The 19,415-nt window shown below is 38.8% G+C and overlaps 1 protein-coding gene across 3 annotated transcripts in view; it reads right to left on the reverse strand.

Annotated features, from left to right (window-relative positions):
* GABRB1 (gamma-aminobutyric acid type A receptor subunit beta1) overlaps positions 1–19,415 on the reverse strand; it is a 399,324-nt gene that overhangs the window by 4,019 nt on the left and 375,890 nt on the right. For 2 of the 3 annotated variants that reach the window (XM_060148237.1, XM_060148235.1), the window contains exons 6-8: positions 12,158–12,295; positions 11,899–12,051; positions 8,773–9,011 (exon numbers count right to left, since the gene is read on the reverse strand). In XM_060148237.1, the coding sequence (XP_060004220.1) occupies positions 8,773–9,011; positions 11,899–12,051; positions 12,158–12,295 (530 nt within the window). Of the gene's footprint in view, positions 1–8,766; positions 9,012–11,898; positions 12,052–12,157; positions 12,296–19,415 lie in introns of all 3 variants that reach the window. The other variant, XM_060148236.1, reaches the window with a different exon arrangement.

The raw sequence follows: 19,415 nt of genomic DNA on the forward strand, positions 1-19,415 counted from the left end.
CAAGGAAATATTGACATCTGAGTTGGGCATGATCCAGACATCGAAGATTTTCAAATCTTGAAATGGAAGTGAGGCAAATGAAAATGTTGACACACTGGAATTCTAGGGCAGACACAGCCTAACGGATTTCCTAAAGCGTTGCTGATTTTGGAATAACTGTTCAGTGAGATAATCATTCCCCACCCCTCATACTGCCGTAGAGGAAGAGACCTGCCATTCCAGTTCCCCGGGAGACAAGCTCCGGGAGGAACACTTCAAGCTCTTTCACTGCTCCCCACTGACCTATCTTATGGGCACATTTGGAAGGAGGCGGGCATACGTGGCTCTGAGCCTCCTGGACTCTTCTCTCCCTCTGATCTGCCACCAGAGAAGGTGCAATCCATTTAGGGCCGTGCATGTTGAATCCGCTGCTTTGGTGGGTAAAGCCTGCGGTTGTTCAGGGTTCTGGTGATTGGGGAGGTAAGTCTGTCTAATATTGGGGGGTAATGACTTAATTATATGACCACGTAATCCTCAAACCAACACCACGGATTCTCTTTAAGTTTAGAGCATCACTCAACCTAAATTTAGAGAAAAATGAGTATAATTATTATTAAGGCTTCAGGAGGGCCAATAAATAATGCTTTCTCTTCCCCTTCAGACAGATGATCAACATGCAAGATGTCTAATAAAGGGGAGCAGAGAACGTGGCTTTAGATCTGCAGCCCCAAGGGCTTGCTAATCTTTCATCCTCACCCCACTTCCTATTAGACAGGTATATTCATGGGTTACAAGAGGTAATTTTAGGTGTAGAATGGATAAGTGTTAAAACGTTAACAGTTCATTCATTCCCTCACTCATTTATTTAGTAAGTGTTTATTGAGTGCCTACTCTGTGTCAAGCACTGTCCCCGACACTGATGAAGGAATCAGCCTCTCCACAAGCAATAGGACGTCATGTCCCATGTTTTAGAATTTCAGGGATCTCAGTTAATAAAGCTCCTTAATCTTGTACACTCTCCTGTACAAACCCTGTGACTGCTCCCATCTCCTACTGGTTCTAAATGTTTTACTGGACAAATACTGTGACCTCTTCCAAACTCAGGTTGTTAGTTCTCTTTCTAACAGACTTTTTGAAATGCTTTCACTTGTGACCATGGGATCTGCCTTCTCACTGCCTGCTGAGTCTTTCTCTCATCTTCCTCCTGAAGGTCCCTCCTGAAGATACTCCTGACCACAGGCAAATCTTGGACGGGCTCATATATGAGGGCGCACCTGGGATTTCACTGCATAAAGACCTGAGATGGGGAGAGACAGCTTCTGGCTGGTGAACCCTCTCTTTCTTTCCTGCAGTACAGTGGTTCTCAATTACAATATCTTGCTTTCAAATTCTGAGAATGCAACAGTCTTGGGAAGATAACAGTGAACAAAAGAGATATAGTTCTTGAGTTGGCGCTTATACATTCTTACAGAGGAAACGGGCAATACCCTCTTTCCCCATAAAGTTTGTTTTTAAAAATTGAGTAGCATTATGAAGAAAATGCAACAGTGGTATATATTGCTTTTCACATATTTAGAAAAACTCTAACCAGCACACTAACTTGGTTACTTTGTATGTTTTTCTTAATATTACACTCATCCTATGTCATTATAATGAGTGAAAAATTTAAAGTAATTCATATTTCCTTTTTTTTTTTTTTTTCAATCCTGGACCTTACTACAGGACAGCCTATACATGGATGTTTAAAGGCATCTCATTCTTCAAATGGCCAGAGCAGAACTTTTGATCCTCTCTCTTCTTATCCAACTGGTTCCTCCCCAAAATGTCCCACTAGAGTGTCGCTCCAGGAGGGCAGGGACTTTGTCTTATCCATTACTTCCCAAGACCTGAGAAAAGTGCTTGGTACTTATAGGAGCAGTCAGTAAATATCTACTGAATGAATGAATGACAGTACAGGGGGTAAAAAGGCATGGTGACACATTTTATGTGTCAACCTGGCTAGTCTATGGTGCCCAGTTATTTGGTCAAGCACTAGTCTAGATGTCGCTGTGAAGGTATTTTGTAGATGTGATTGACATTTTCAATCAGCTACTGTAAGTAGAGGAGATTCAACCTGATGATCTGCATGGCCTCATCCTAACCCTTAAAAGTCTTAAGAGCAAAAACTGAAGTTTCTCAGAAAAGAAATTCTGTCTCAGGCCTGAAACAGAAATCCCGCCTGAGTTTTCAGCACACTCTACAGATTTTGGACTTGCTTTCTTTACAGCTGCACGAGACAGTTCCTTAAAATAAATATCTTCTTGTGTGTATGTTGGTTCTGTTTCTGTTGGTTCCATTGGAGAACACTGACTGATACAAAGGGGATGGCAAAAATCAGGAGGGTGACTAAAGCCCAGGAAACACTGACATGCTGGCTGTATTTCTTCCCTCTATAGAAACCCCAGGTGAATGTATACGTTTGTTTTCTAGTTTGGGTTTCACTTCTCTCCCACCCGTCCTGTCTCATTCACCCTCCCCTTCTCTCTGCCTCCAAAATACCCAAAGGATGCCTTAGGCTGTGAAAAATGCTGTCACTCACTGAACTGAACTCTTCTGGATATTTTCAGTCAGGAAATATACCAGAACTCATTTCAATGTAATTGGAATAAAATATAATCTAGTTGTCAGTGGCAGTTGTAAAACCCTGTTAAGAAATACCTCTGGGCTCAATCTACTTTGCAAACAGAAAGTGATTTCCTTACTGTTAACCAATTCAGTTAGATCCCCATTTACTGAGTGCTTCTGAAGTACAGAGCAGGAAGCCAAGTGAAGTGATGCTGGCCATGGAACGGGCTGTCCCTCCAGAAGCCTACAGTCGAATGAATGAAGCTGTCCAGTGTGCTCAGCTGCCTTCACCTGCAGAGCACAGAGAGCCACACAGCCACAACCTCCATCTGCGCATCCCGCTCCTGTAACGAACCGCATTTGTGATGTCGCTGTCAGTCATTAGCTCTCAATGACTCACGCACATACGGCCAGCTTATCTTTGATAAAGGAGGCAAGAATATACAATGGAGAAAAGACAGCCTCTTCAATAAGTGGTGCTGGGAAAACTGGACAGCTACATGTAAAAGAATGAAATTAGAACACTCCCTAACGCCATACACAAAAATAAACTCAAAATGGGTTAAAGACCTAAATGTAAGGCCAGACACTATAGAACTCTTAGAGGAAAACATAGGCAGAACACTCTATGACATAAATCACAGCAAGATCTTTTTTGACCCACCTCCTAGAGAAATGGAAATAAAAACAAAAATAAACAAATGGGACCTAATGAAACTTCAAAGCTTTTGCACAGCAAAGGAAACCATAAACAAGATGAAAAGGCAACCCTCAGAATGGGAGAAAATATTTTCAAGTGAAGCAACTGACAAAGGATTAATCTCCAAGATATACAAGCAGCTCATGCAGCTCAATATCAAAAAAAAAAAAAAAAACCCAATCGAAAAATGGGCAGAGGACCTAAATAGACATTTCTCCAAAGAAGATATACAGTTTGCCAACAAACACATGAAAGGAAGCTCAACATCCCTAATCATTAGAGAAATGCAAATCAAAACTACACTGAGGTATCACCTCACACCAGTTAGAAAGGGCATCATCAGAAAATCTACAAACAACAAATGCTGGAGCGGGTGTGGAGAAAAGGGAACCCTCTTGCACTGTTGGTGGGCATGTAAATTGATACTGCCACTATGGAGACAAGTATGGAGGTTCCTTAAAAAACTAAAAGTAGAACTACCATACAACCCAGCATTCCCACTACTGGGCATATACCCTGAGAAAACCATAATTCAAAAAGAGTCACCTACCACAATGTTCACTGCAGCTCTGTTTACAATAGCCAAGACATGGAAGCAACCTAAGTGTCCATCGACAGATGAATGGATAAAGAAGATGTGGCACATATATACAATGGACTATTACTCAGCCATAAAAAGAAATGAAACTGAGTTATTTGTAGTGAGGTGGAGGCTAGTGACTCTCATACAGAGTGAAATAAGTCAGAAAGAGAAAAACAAATACCGTATGCTAACACGTGTATATAGAATCTAAAAAAATAAATTGTTCTGAAGAACCTAGGGGCAGGACAGGAATAAAGATGCAGACGTAGAGAATGGACTTGAGGATACGGGGAAGGGGAAGGGTAAGCTGGGACGAAGTGAGAGAGTAGCATTGACATATATAAACTACCAAATGTAAAATAGGTAGTAGTGGGAAGCAGCCGCATAGCACAGGGAGATCAGCTCGGTGCTTTGTGACCACCTAGAGAGGTGGGATAGGGAGGGTGGGAGGGAGGGACATGCAAGAGGGAAGAGATATGGGGACATATGTATATGTATAACTGATTCACTTTGTTATACAGCAGAAACTAACACACCATTGTAAAACAATTATATTCCAATAAAGATGTTAAAAAAAAAAAGAGATGACAAGATATGCTCTCTGATGACATTGTTTGAACATCTGGGTATAGCCTCATGTGAAATTACAATCTTTGCTGGACCTTTTAGTTGTGTGGGCCAAAGAACTCCCCCACCCCTCTTTTTTTTTTTAAGCTAGTTAGATTTTATTAAGCCAGTAAGTTAGATTTCTCTCTCATTCACAAAAGAATCCTATCTTTTTGAGTATAGAAGAAATTGGAGACTAGATGCCAGAAAGAAGATGAGAGAGAGATTTTGAGATTCCTGGAAAGGAAAATTAGACTCTTAGGTTGCTGAAGGCCCTGAAGATTAGCTAAATTAAGCCACAACTAGAGAACAAAACATGGACCAAGCCAGATTTGGGCAGGGGTTTGAGGGCTGAAGAAGTTCATCAACTGTTAACACAGGCGGTCATTAGAAATCAGAGGCCCTGCCTGGATTTCTCCAGAATCCAAGATACTAAGTTAGAATGGTTAAAGTTTCATTAAAGGCTGATGGCAAGACAGTGATGTGGGGCGGGGCCCAGGCTCAAAGGCTAACATGCATTATCAAGCTGGTCCAAGCTAGACCTGAGAGAGCTGTTTACATTTATGAAGACTGTTTTCACACGCATTTTGTATCCTGGAATTAATCACAATACAGAGTTTATTTACATTTAGAAAGTTGTCTGAAGGTATAGAGGATTCACCATAGAGCATAGGAATGGGAGGAAAAGAAGCCAGATTACAGTATCAACATCTGGTTCTGAAGGGAAAAATTCTTTCTTGACTTTTGGGGTTCCAACTGCCCATCGGGTATGACTCTTCAGCAGGTTTCACCAGTGTCCCCCATTACTTAGAATGATGTTGAGTCAGTCTCTGGTCAGAGACCACCCATGCAACCATTCTATCTTAGGTGGATCTGTTTGCAAATGGGCAGGCATTGTGGCCAGCAGATACAACTACTTGTTCCAGCTTAGTACAAAAATGGCCCCAAAGTAGCTTACTTACAGCTTAGTTGTACTGAGTCATCTATCTTTCAAAACTCTAAATACCATCTCTAGCTTCAAATGATACCTGAGGGTTTTATGAATCTATTGTCTTTATCATGTTGGAGGTTGAAACTCTCCTAATGTCTGGATTGAGCACCTGTACTCATATAAAAAGATACTTCAGTGCAGTGGTGGAAATATAAATCAAGACAAAGCAAGCACTTCTGAAGCTTCAGTATAGATACCCTTGACAATACTGCCCAGCCAAGGCCATCAGAGTAATGTGTGATAAATGATCAATGCCACTCTATGCACTAGGGTACCAAGGCCGATATTAGGGATCCCTCAAATAAAAATTGTCTGGGACCAACCAGAACATATATGTCATTTGAATTCAACTGTTTATAAACATCTAAAAGGAAAGGGGAGGATCATCTAACCATTATAGTAAAGAAAAAATATAATATTTTCTATTTCTTAAATTTAACCAGAGGGTAACATTTTTAAATACCACTTAGGTTACATCATTAACTTCACTGCTGGAGATGATGCGCTGAACAGATGAAGTGATACACTTGCTTTGTTATTGACACATTGTCTGCCTGAGCCCCTGGTTTTAGAATAGGATAAGGAAGTCAGGAACTGGAAAACCTAAGCAGCTACAGGCATGATTATAATTTCCTTGAGATAGTACTGGTCTATTATTATTCCGTCTAAATATGAAGAAGTTTATAAAAACGTACAACATGTTTTGGAGACTGTACTTATCTGATGCTATATCACTGTGATTCAGAAAGAATAACAGAGGTTGATAGAAAGTATGCTTGAAAACATGTCAAAAATCAAAGTGATAGAAAGAGTAAGTAAGTTCGGAGCAGAAGCTAAAATGGACTATAGATAGTCTCCTTTTCTTACTTATTATGAATACATAAGAATTTTATAAAACATTGTGATGTAACACTCAATACCTTGTATCTAAGAACTCACCTTGAATGAAAAAGGCCTCTCTAGCAGTCATTCATTCAAAAAGTTCCTGTTTGGTATTTTCTCAGTTCTAGCCACCAAGGAAAGAACAATAAACATAATAGACAAGGACCCTGGTGCCTATCTTTGGGAAGCTTGGAGATTAGCAGAGAGATAAAGGTTACAAAAATAATTACACAAATAAAATAATTACACATACACTCTATATTGTGGTAAGTCCTAAGGTGGAAAAGCACAGGATGTCATGAGAACAAATCACAAGGGTACAAAATATAAACCAACAGACATGTCGGTTAAGGCATTCCTGAGTTAGTAGCCATTATGGTGAGAACTGGAGCAATGGAAAGATTGAGAAGGCCAATATTACCTTCAATCATACTAATTTTTTCTTCTGTGGTATGAAATCTGATTCTAATCCATCTAATAAAATTTTCAATTCTATGATTTCCACTGGCTCTTGTTTATAGTCTCAAATCCTAGTCTGATACTTCCCATCTCTTCATATATTATGTTAATCTTTTCCTATGGACTTTATTTTAAGCTGGTTTTGTTTTTGTTTTTGTTTTTGTGGTACGCGGGCCTCTCACTGTTGTGGCCTCTCCCGTTGCGGAGCACAGGCTCCGGACGCGCAGGCTCCAGCGACCATGGCTCATGGGCCCAGCCGCTCCGTGGCATGTGGGATCTTCCCGGACGGGGGCACGAACCCGTGTCGCCTGCATTGGCAGGCGGACTCTCAACCACTGCACCACCAGGGAAGCCCCCTTAAAGTACTTTTAAAGCTGGTATGGCTACGATCAGATAATAGGAAGCTTCAACCTTTCTTCAAGATAAATGCTGTCCTGTCTTATTTTATAATCCATTCATAATTTTCTTTCCAGCCGGATCAGAAGTTTCTCAAGGGCAAGTATCATGCCTACTCCTTTTCCCATGGCATTAAGCATAGTGTTTTAAACAAGAGTATAAATTTCTTTGAGTGTGTTGCTTTGAATTTTGCCCATTTGGTTGAATCTGTATGTTTTCCTCATTTGTAATTTTCTAATTACCTGACAGTGTTTCCCAAATTTTGATATCCTACTAAAAAGCATGAAGAAACACCTTGAAGATTCATTATTTGACTTCTGCCTGATTCTCCAGCCACAACTCAAATTATTCTCTTTCTCCCTCACTTCCTATATTCTTGCTGCATTGGTCTTCTCTCAGTACTTTAACACGTCACACAATTCTTTGCCTAGAATGGACATGGCATGGTTGCTGCTTCCATCACTTAGGTGTCAGATCAGATGGTAATTCCTCAAAGAGGTCTTCCTGATCACCTGATCAAAGTTCCCTGTTCCCTTGAACCTGACCCCACACATTCTCTTGCCCATTACTCTGTTTTACTTTCTTTGTAGCACTTCCTATTACCTGAAATTATGCTCTCGATACTTGCTTGTTTACTGCCTGTCTTTCCACGTTAGCATCTAAACTCCATCATTCAGAGCAGTACCCCCAATGCTCAGAATCGTGAATGAATATTTGAGTCGTTACCCTGTGTGCCATCTTGAAAACAATTTGTCTTGGATCCAGTATTTCAATGCACATAATTGTCAAATGATTTCAGTGAAAAATGCCACAGAAGTAGAGACTATAGGGATTTTTAAAAAGAATAAACAAAGCATTATTTTAATGCACAGTGAGAACACAGGTCATAAGATCTACCAGTGAAAAGCAAAGGAAAAATACTGACAATGTCTTGTATATGATAATAGCTAATACTTATTGAGTTCTTACTATGTACTAGGTATTGTTCCAAATAATAGACTTTAAAAGAAGTAACAAAACTCATTTAGTCCTTATGATAACTGAGAGATAGGTATACTATAGTAATGTCCATTTTATGGTTGATGACACTGAGAGCAGAGGTTAGATAAGGAGTTACACAGGTTGATTTGCCTGAAGTTCTAAAGCCAGTAAGTGGCAGACCTGGGAATTAAATCCAAGCAGTTTGATTCCATTCTGTGGTTGTAACCACCGTGCTATAATGCCTCATTGCCACTTAGGAGTAAGAGTTTGTTCACTTTAGTTCTCTCATTTATTTATTAAGTAGGTCTGGAATTATTCTTTTGTGTATAGTTTCACAACTATATAATTTAAAATAAAGAATAATGGACTTAGGGTTGAGTTGCAGGCCCAGGTATGTTATTAAGCTATGTAAACTTCAACCTAACATCTTCAATTGTCAATTTTCAAATATGTGAAATGAAGGGTGGTTGGAGCCTTATTAAAGATAAACTAGTATTTCATAATTTTTTTCTGTTATGAGAGCTCTGGGCACGATGCTGCTGCTGAATTTCAGAAGAAGATTGTTGAGAATATTTAATATATTACCTGGACTTTATTCATCTCCAGTTTGTTCTTCTCATTAGCACTCTGGTCTTGTTTGCCAGCTCCTTTTTTCTGAGGGCCTTTTCCAAAGAAGATGTAATTTACAAAGGCATATTCCAGCAAAGCCAGGAACACGAACACAAAGCAACCCATCAGGTAAATATCAATTGCTTTGACATAGGGGATCTTTGGCAGGGTCTCCCTGAGGTGAGTGCTGATGGTTGTCATTGTCAGCACTGTGGTGATTCCTGTGAAACAGAAAGACACAGCTTAGCTGAACGCACTTGTTAAGTTCCCTTTTCAAGACTGAGAGGACAGATGCCGATCTCTTGTTGGTGCTCCAGAATGATGGCAGTAATGCAATAAACCACAGGGCAAAAAGGGCAGACAATTTGAAAGACAAAGCTGCAGGCTCCCTACGTAGTCCATAAGTAAATCATAAAATGGGATGCGCTGTGAGCGTTGGGTTGAAAACTGTTTTTTAAAAAAAATAATGCACAAAGGAAAAAGAAAAGTAGATGCAAATATTAAAATCTCATTGACATGCCCACTGCTTACTGTCAAATATCCCTCATTCTGCTACGTGCCACCTCCTTCTTTCCTTCCTTCTCTCAGCGTCTCTGTCACGTCCCTCCTAAATCTGTCCTTGTAATACTAATCACCACAGCAGTCACTACCGAACTGAAAGTTGGTGACCGGTTTGAGGAGACCTATTTCATTGCATGCAACTGTAATACACACAGGTCACAGGGTCAGTATGGTCTTTTAAAATTATAATGCATCATTCATAGTGAGTCAACATGAAAAGAAGAAACAAATAAGAAAGTTCATGACTTGCATCAAGTATTTGATATATGTATTTTAAAATATAACATAATCTTATTGCTTTTTTTTTTTCTTTTTCAAATATTACCTCTAGTTCCTTGATTCCAGAGACTAGAATGAATTAGTGCCCCGGAGTCAGGAAAAGACTTCCTAAAAATTCAACTTGTTAAAGAAATTAAAGAGTGTAGTCTTTTTAAAAGGAAGATTCTGCTTTGTCTACTTTGTTAAATATGGCATTCTTAACAATACAATGTTTGTGTGTCTGTATAATATTTTGTGTTGATTATGGTGATTAAATGATAATTGGGAAAAATAGGAAGTGATACTTATATCTAATACTAAACTCTGCTGTAATACTAATATTACACATTTGTATAGTGTCTTTGAAGTTTTAAACACTTACAGCTATGAACTATATGGCTGTCATAACAGCCTGCTGAGTGTGATAAGGCAGGTATATAATTCCCAGTTTATAGCTGAGTAAACAGAAACTCTGAGATTAGTTATTTTGCTGTAGATCACCCAGCTGGGGGCAAAAAGCAAGGAGGTATGAAGCAAAGGTATTTAAAATAAAAGCAGAGAGATGAAAAAGTAAAACGTGAAACTTGACAGAGGTCCTTAAAAATAAAGATAGGAAATGTGAAATGGATATTAAAGACAAAGGAGAACTGGCAAAGGGAATGGAAGTTAGAAAATGAAAAGGGAAGAAAATAGTTTAGCACTCATTTATTTGCCAGCCAGATTATTCTATTTCGATTCCCTGATTTGACTACTAAACTTGAGGAGAACAGATAAAGTAGGAAGTCTGAACTACCATACAAAAGGTTAAAATAGTTTAGATCAGTGATACATTTAAATGTCTGGACTGATATTAAATGCTATCATGAGTGGTGCTATTTATTTCTTTGAATAAAATTTTAAATTTCCCCTAATATAATTCTACCTAATGTTCTGTACAGAAGCAATAATTCATTAAAATCTACTAATGCCACTTCTGCTTCTACTCCTTGGCTTAAATTTTTTAAGCAAGAAGGGCTAGTAAATAAATGTCTTTTTCACTTAGATAAGGTTTTAAATACCTTGGGTTTTACATTTCAAAGAACAGGTTTATTCAGCATCTGCATAGGCTGACACCTCTAATCAAAATATTATTAGCTTTGAGGATAGATGTGTAAAGAGAACCACAATTCACGACCTTGATAGTTCATATTCCCTACTGTAGACACTGTCCGATGTTTTTTCTTTAACCATAGCATATACACATATTCAAATAATATGTGCAGATACATGTGTATGATATGATAAATTATTTGTCTACTTTCCTTAGTCTTGTAATGTTCAAAGGTTGATAAGGGGCTGCCCGCACTTGACTTTGTGAGCCTTATATACTCAACCAATAGAGATGAGCTGTAGAGTTGACAATTAGTCTAGGGGTGAAAGGGTATGCTGATCATCTAATCCAGTTCCGTAGTCTCAGAAGAGAAGAGCTGTATATGTTAGTTTAGTAATAAATGATGTTCTTTTGCATATGTGTGTGTGTGTGTGTGTGTGTGTGTGTCTGTAAATAAGCCCCAGAAAGTGATAACTGAAATGGCTCTAGGGTCAAATACGAGGTAGACCCACACATACCCAGACACATCAGACAGACCTTACATATTCTAACTTTCCAAGGAATCCTTTAAAATCTCAAATATAGCCCTTTAGCTTACAGCAATTACTCAACCGTGGCAAGATTAGTTCTGAATTCTGTTTTGCTGGGAAGGAAACCATTTTTTATACTGTCCTGATCACAGATCATTAATATAGCTGATGAATTGTCTGTGCCTTATTCAAGTAGAAGGAGCTCTATTTAAGGGAGACAGAGCAATACAATTTAACTATAGTTAATATTTGAAAGATAATATTGACATGGCTTGTTAATGGTCACAAGGTTTAGCTTTCTCCAAATCCATTTGAGAATAATGCAATAATGTTCTCCACTGTAAAGAGAAGGAACCAAAGAAGAAATCACAAAGTTAGTAAAATATTAGTGTAATGAGAATTTTAAAATATTCTCTAAGAAGCACTTATATAGTGTTGAATGTACTCCAAGATTTGTGTTTTATTTTGGTAAAATGATAAAAAGATATTACGTTGTAAAACATTCACCCCTGTAAGTGCTTACGCATAGATGTTTTATTATCCAGCACTCTTACGGTAATCTCATTCTCTGGCTCTCTGTGAGAGACACCCTGGCCTGTAATTTCTTATCATTGGTTGTTATTTGACGTTAAATCCCACCAGCTCTCTGTAGTGCTGGGAATGCATTACCTAGTGCGACTCTGGCTGCAGAGGCATCATAGTTGATCCAAAACGACACCCAGGACAGAATTGTAATCAGTGTGGAAGGCATGTAGGTTTGCAAAATAAAGTAACCAATGTTTCTCTTTAGACGAAAACTTAGTGACAGTCGTGGATATGCCCCTGAGTGAAAAAAAGAAAAGAAAAGAAAAGAAAATCAGATGGTCATTTGGTGGGAGCCATCTCCTTTCTCATCATCGCTAGTTCATTTTGGGGGAAACATCCTCACCTGTTGTGAACTCCACCTTCTTGGACACCATCTTATAGTCAACAATTGAAAACTGAGGAAGCTCAATTTTATTCACTCCTGTTACTGCTCCTTCTCCTCCATTCCAGTAAAACTCAATGTCATCCGTGGTGTAGCCATCTGAAACCAGGAAACAGCAGAGTTAAACAGAATTCAGTTGGCCTAGAAATTCATTTTGAAGACAGTTGGGGATTTGGAGAGAAATTTCCCAGCAATTGATGATAAGATGATTTTGCTTTAAATTGGGATAACATAAGAGGTTTCATGTTGAGTGCTGTTTCTGACAGGCTGGTTGTGGCTGCCTTGAGAAGATGGATATACTTGGCTTTACTGAACATAACCTCTGTGATCATTCAGTGATATCTGATATCACCGCTGCATATTTATTCTCATTGTGTCCACTAAGGGGCACTCTTCGGTTAGATTGAGGGATGCCTGAATTCTAGGTGCCTGGGCATAGATTTTGACTGTGTGTTATTTAACAACAACAAGTATAATAACTGAGCACATATTTGTTAAAAGGGGAACAGAAAGGATAAAGGGATGGAGTATAATAAAAGATCAAATTAGTACAAACCCATTAAATGATCAAGACATTCAAAGAAGAGTATACATTTTTCAAAGAAAATTAGGTAAGCTTCTCTTTATAGCCTTTGATTATAGCTAATATATAGGTGAAAATTTTAGTAAATATGTGAATTTTTGATCATATTGTTATATCTTAATACTTATGTTAGTGAGGTTTAAGTAATTTAAGGCAAATGTGTAGAGGATTGTAGATTGTGGTAGAAGGATCTATCTTGAAATCTATTCCCCCTTCCAGTTCTGCTCCCAATTGCCATGGGTCTGCTTGGGTTGTGGTCATACATCAGAGTAGCTTGCATTAAAAAAATGTATTAATATATTAAAAAATCTAAAAATCATTTAAAACATATAGAAGGCTTTATATTTGTATCTATCTGCTAGAGACAAAAAAAGATCTTTCTAAGGTTATTTTTATTGACCTCAAATAAAAAAGCATCAAATCCTTTTCCATTAGAATTACTAAGGCTTATGTTTCAAAAGTAACCATATACTGTAGTAGATATTTTGCCTACTAACTTTTGATTAAGCCAGAAACATTTTCTCAAGAGATAAAGAGTAATATATTTAAGATTTAGAAGTTGAATGCCAAGTGCCAAAGAATCACCATCAACATATCGCTGAAAGAATATTTAAGGTCTTCTTCATTTTTATTTTGAGGGGAAATAAAATTATCTTTACTTTACTGTTTAAAACACTTCTAGCTTCTCTTCAAAAAGCTCTTTTTTGAATTCTTATCCCTGAACTCATTGCACTCACAACTGTCTTGTATTTGTTACTTTTGCCACTCTATACAGGTTATTATTTACTATAATGTTTCAATTTGTTTTATTTTATTTCTCTTAAAACCATCTTCTTCTAGTTCAAGAACTTGCCCTTTCTTCAAAGGGTAATCTTTCATATTCAGTAACCTATTTTACAATGACCCAAGTAGAGCATAGAAGTGGAAGATATTTACTTTTAGATATAATCTTTGGTGTCCGAGAGGCTGTGAGACCCTCGATACCCACTGGACTTAGAGCAATCTACATGGAACTAATTGGCGTGTTGGGGATTTCCACCAAATTTAGGTATGGCTCTGTAAGACTGATTCTTAACATCTCTTTGAGAATCTGATAAAACCTTCTGAACTCAAGAGAATGAGAAGACAAGCCACAGATTGGGTGAAAATATATACAAAAGACACATCTGATAAAGGACTGTTATCCAAAATATACAAGGAGATCTTAAACCTTGACAGTAAGAAAACAAAAAACCTGATTAAAAATGGGCCAAAGACCTCTTAACAGACATCTCACCAAAGGAGATATACAGATCGCAAATAAGCATATGAAAAGATGCTCCACATGACATGCTGTTAGTGAAACGCAAATTAAAACAATAATGTGGGCTTCCCTGGTGGCGCAGTGGTTGAGAGTCCGCCTGCCGATGCAGGGGACACGGGTTCGTGCCCCGGTCCGGGAGGATCCCACATGCCGCGGAGCGGCTGCGCCCGTGAGCCATGGCTGCTGAGCCTGCGCGTCCGGAGCCTGTGCTCCGCAACGGGAGAGGCCACAACAGTGAGAGGCCCGCATACCGCAAAAACACAAAACAAAACAAAACAAAACAAAAAACCAATAATGTGATGCTACTGTACACCTATTAGAATCGTCAAAATCTGGAACACTGACATCACCAAATGCTGGAGAGGATGTGGAGCAGCAAGAACTCTCATTCATTGCTGGTGGAAATGCAAAATGGAACAGCCACTTTGGAAGAGATTCTGGTAGTTTCTTACAAAACTAAACACACTCTAATCATATGACCTAGCAATCTTGCTCCTTGGTTTTTAGCCAAAGTAATTGAAAACTTGTGTCTACACAAAAACCTGTACACAGATGTTTACAGTAGCTTTATTCATAATTGCCAAAACTTGGGAGCAACCAAGATGTCCTTTGATACTGTCGTACACATAGGTACTGGTATATTTCTCAGTGTTAAAAGGAAATGAGCTATCAAGCCACGAAAAAACATGGAAGAAACTTAAATGCATATTATTAGGTGAAAGAAGTCAATGTGAGAAGGCCACATACTGCATGATTCAACTATGTGACATTCTGGAAAAGGCAAAACTATGGAGACGGTAAGATCAGTGGTTGCCAGGGGTTGGGGGTGCGGAGGGATGAATGTACGGAACATAGATCCTTAGAGAGCAATGAAAATACTCCGTATGTTACTATAGTGGGAGACAAATGTCATTATGCATTTGTCTAAACCCACAGAATGGACAACACTAAGAGTGAACCTGAAAGTAAATTATGGACTCTGGGTGATAATGATGTGTCCACATCATTTCATCAATTGTAACAAATGCACCACTTTGGTGGAGGATGTTGATAACAGGGGAGGCTATTCATGTGTGGCGGCAGGGAGTATATGGGAAATCTCTGTACCTTCCCCTCAATTTTGCTGTGAACATAAAACTGCTTTAAAAGATATTCTTAAAAAAACTTCTGAAAGAACTCTACAGAAAAACATACATATAATATGTATAGATAGATAAATAAATACAATTTGACGGTAATTTCAGAGAATCATGGCTTCCCCTGGAGCCCATTTAAGTGTTCTAGAATAAGAACCTTCTCTCTGAGGGCAAATGGCTAGTGGCAACACGACAGCTTAAACTCAACCCTGATGCCCTTCCTTCCACTTCCGATTCAACTATGAACTTCTAAGCCCAGCATGAAGTGAGATCTGGGGAATGTGAGGTCTCAGCTCTGTCTGGATCTAGTAGCCAATGATGTCATGGGATGTTTTTCCCCTCAGGGACAGGAGAGAACTGGGGGACTACTGGCATGGGGTACTTGGATGGGGTTAGAACAGTGAGATTAAGGAAGAAAGCTGGGTGCACGGATTCGGGGGGACTAGTAAATGAAGGCTGCTGCCCCTTGTGTGACTCTGTGGAGGAACTGCTGTTTTCACAGTCCTTTAATAAGATGTAGGAGAGTTTAAAAAGTGGGGAGAGAGAGGAAGAGAGAGAGAGAGACTGCCTCCTGGCGCATCAGTAGGGGCATGACAGCTTGCCTGGAGCCCACCATGGTTTTCGTCTAGCTAGAACACTGTTTCCATTTACGGTGCTCGGGCAGCTGGGTCCAAATCCCAAGGGATATGCAAGAGAAACACAACGATATTTATAAGAAAACCCAGTCATCCTACAGAAGGAAAACAAGCATAAGATCCAGAATAGATGGCTCCTCGTGAGAAGAACTGGTGGAGGAAGCAGATGATAGTTTGAACTTTTCATTTCCCATCTTTATTCACAATTTGGGAACATATAAGGATATCTGATGAGAGCACAAAAATTTCCTTACTTCCTTGTACTAAAACCCATAGTTTTCAATTTAGAAAGAGTGTTAGATAAATTGAAAAGAAGATGGCCACTGATGAGGCCAGGTTAGTGGACTGGAAGACAGTTTGAACAAAATTATAGAAATTTGGAAAGCATAAGCGCTTTGAAAGACTCATCTAGGACAGCTAACATATGAATAGTGGGCATTCTTGACAGAAGAAGAGGAGCCATAATACACAAAAAGAAAATACAAATTTCCCTGAATTTAATAAACTGTTTTGCATATTGAAGGGCTCATTATATTATGTAACCGTGATATCACTCCTGAACTCCAAGGGTAAAAGAATAATTTTACAATCTTCCAGACACAAAGTACAAGGTATTTTCACAGGAAAAACTCTCAGATTTCTGAAAGGAAAGGATTATAGAATAACAATTCAGAACATCTAGAGTAAAGGCAAAAGGACAGCAACTCAGAGACTCAAGAGTCCCATTCCCCACAAAAATACCACTTCTTTCCAGAGAAGAATTCCAGAGAAGAATATATCACCCAGGGACCTGTTTGAGGAAATTATTCCTACAGAAGACTCCAATGAAACAAATGAATCAGGATGGATAACTAAGACATTATCAGGGAAAGCTCATTGGAAACGGGGGTTGTAAAGAATTATAAGACTACTTTGCTCAAATCTATGCAAACACATTTGAAAATTTGAATAAAATGGATAATTTTCTTGTAAGAAAAGCATTTGCTAAAGCCCAAATCAGGAGAGACAGAAGATCAAAATAGTTTGTTACCCCCTACAAACAAATAAACACCAGACTCAAACATTTAAGACTGATAATTCTATTTCTACTTAAACAGTTCCAAAGTATAGGGGAAAAATGAAAACTTCCAAATTGTTTTCATAAACTAAGGAGAACATATTAGCAAAACAAGATCCAGCAGTACATTAAATAACAATGCATAACTAGTGGGGTTTATTCTAGGAGTGCAAATGATTCAATATTAGAAAATCTAGTAATATACTTCATTATATTAACAGATCTAAGGAGAAAAAAGCATATGATTATATACACAGGTGCTAAAAAGGCATTTGACAAAATTTAATAGCCAGTCTGTTTGTTTTTTAACAAAACAAACATCACTCAATAAATATGCATAGATGGATATTTCCATAACATGGTAAGACATATCTATCTCACGCTCAAAGCCAGAATCACGCTTATTGTGGAAACACTAGAATATTCCCTTGAAAGTTAAGAACAAAATAAGAGTGTCCACTACCATTGCTATTATTTTTAACATTGTTCTGGAAATACTAGCCATTAGGTAAAAGAAAGAAAATTGAACTATAAAGTTGGAAAACTGCTGGTTAAACTATTAAGATTTGTTAATTATACCACCGTATATCCAGTAAACCCCAAAGAATTAACTGAGAGACTTTTACGAACAATAGAATTAGTATGATTATGGGGTACAAAATTACTACACAGAAATGTGTAGTAATATATACTACATTTTATATATGAAAGTATTTTATATATGAAAGTATTTTATATATGAAAGATTTTATATATGAAAGTATATATACTTTCATATATAAAAACAAAAATTTATAATGGAAGAAAAGACCCTTTTTAAAATAGAGACAAGAAATATCTAGTAATAAACTTAGAAACAGGCAAGACTTATATGAAGCAACATTTGAAACACTTTTGAAAAGCACAAAAGAAGCCTTGAACAAATAAAAAGACATACCATGTTTTGAATAGGAAGACTCAACATCATTAAGTTCGTTTACAACTTAATGTGATTGCCTAGTAATACCAATGAGCTTTTCGTTTTGGGAACTAGACAAAGTGATTCTGAAGTTAAAATAAACAGATTGGAAAATCTAAGACAGCTCTAAAAAATAAGACTCCTGGCTTTGTGCTACTAACCTTAACTTGACAACCAGGCACTAACCTATGTGTGTGTCTTACTCATTCAATGAGTAGGTATTTATTGAGTGCTGACTATGTGCCAGGGGGTGGAAAGTTACCGTGGCTGCAGTGGTGAATAAAACTGACGTGGCTCCTGCCCTCTTGGAGCTTGCATATTTCATGTAAAATGTTACATATTTCACCACAAAATTCCTTTCTAAATCCTTCTGTATGGATTTTTTTTTTTTTTCTTGTGGTACGCGGGCCTCTCACTGTCGTGGCCTCTCCCGTTGCAGAGCACAGGCTCCGGACGCGCAGGCTCAGCGGCCATGGCTCACGGGCCCAGCCACTCCACGGCATGTGGGATCTTCCCGGACTGGGGCACGAACCCGTGTCCCCTGCATCAGCAGGCGGACCCTCAACTACTGCGCCACCGGGGAAGCCCTAGATTGGCTTTCTTTAGCATGTGTTTTAATCTTCAGGAAAGCTTTGCAACAAGGTAGTGGATAAGATTTGGGTAGCCTTATTAAATGAAGTTAAGTGATGTCAAAGGTGATATTTGAGGTACTCCTTTTGTTGGTGCAGCTCATACAGTATAGATGGCTCTGGAACCAGGAATCCTGGTTTTAGCTTTCTGTGGTCCTGGAGTCAACACATGGCAGGAGCTACCTGACTACCAGCTTCCCGACTGTGGTGAAGCCATCAGTCCCCTTGGAGGGCTGGTCTGCACTGTGATACTGGGAGTCATTTCTAGTTGCCCAGCCTAGAGCCTACTACATCCGTCTTTTGATTTTGTAAGCACCACTTCCTTCTATTGAAAGTCTTTCTGCTTAAGCTAGCCAAATGGACTTCTGTTATATGCAGCAGAATCTGGATTGATACATTCTCTTTCTCTTCTGGGGAAGAATTATTTGCTCCAGATTTGGAATTACCAGAGCTTTCCAGGAAAACCTCTGTTGGCTTGTGCTGGTCATTCATTTGCTGTTTCTGTGCCTCTCCTGCTTTCTATACTCTGCTCTGTACCCCTGGGGCTGGGCTCCCTGTCTCTCTGGCTTCCTGTTAGATGCTGCCCCTAGGAAGAATAGGCTGAAGATCAGAAGGTAGAAGGGGGAGGCGAGCCTCTTGATTCTGTCTCTGGCAGTGTGGCAGTGTTGCTGGTGATTGCTGCCAGGGCAGTGGGGTGATTCCAGACTCTCACGGCCCCTCTTCTGGAAACTCTGCAAACAACCAGAACAGCATTTCTAATAGGATCCAACAAATTCAGGCTCATGGGCACTTGTTTCTGGCTTTTCCTCCTTTAACTTCCTTTTTTCCTTCTCTCTTTTGCTTTTCCAGCTCATCCAACCTTTGTAACCAATTCTCTCTATTAAATTCCCTATTTGAAAAAAGTTGAGTGGTTTCTGC

This window comes from Lagenorhynchus albirostris, chromosome 4, assembly GCF_949774975.1.
Source record: "Lagenorhynchus albirostris chromosome 4, mLagAlb1.1, whole genome shotgun sequence".
Taxonomy (NCBI): Eukaryota; Metazoa; Chordata; class Mammalia; order Artiodactyla; family Delphinidae; genus Lagenorhynchus; species Lagenorhynchus albirostris.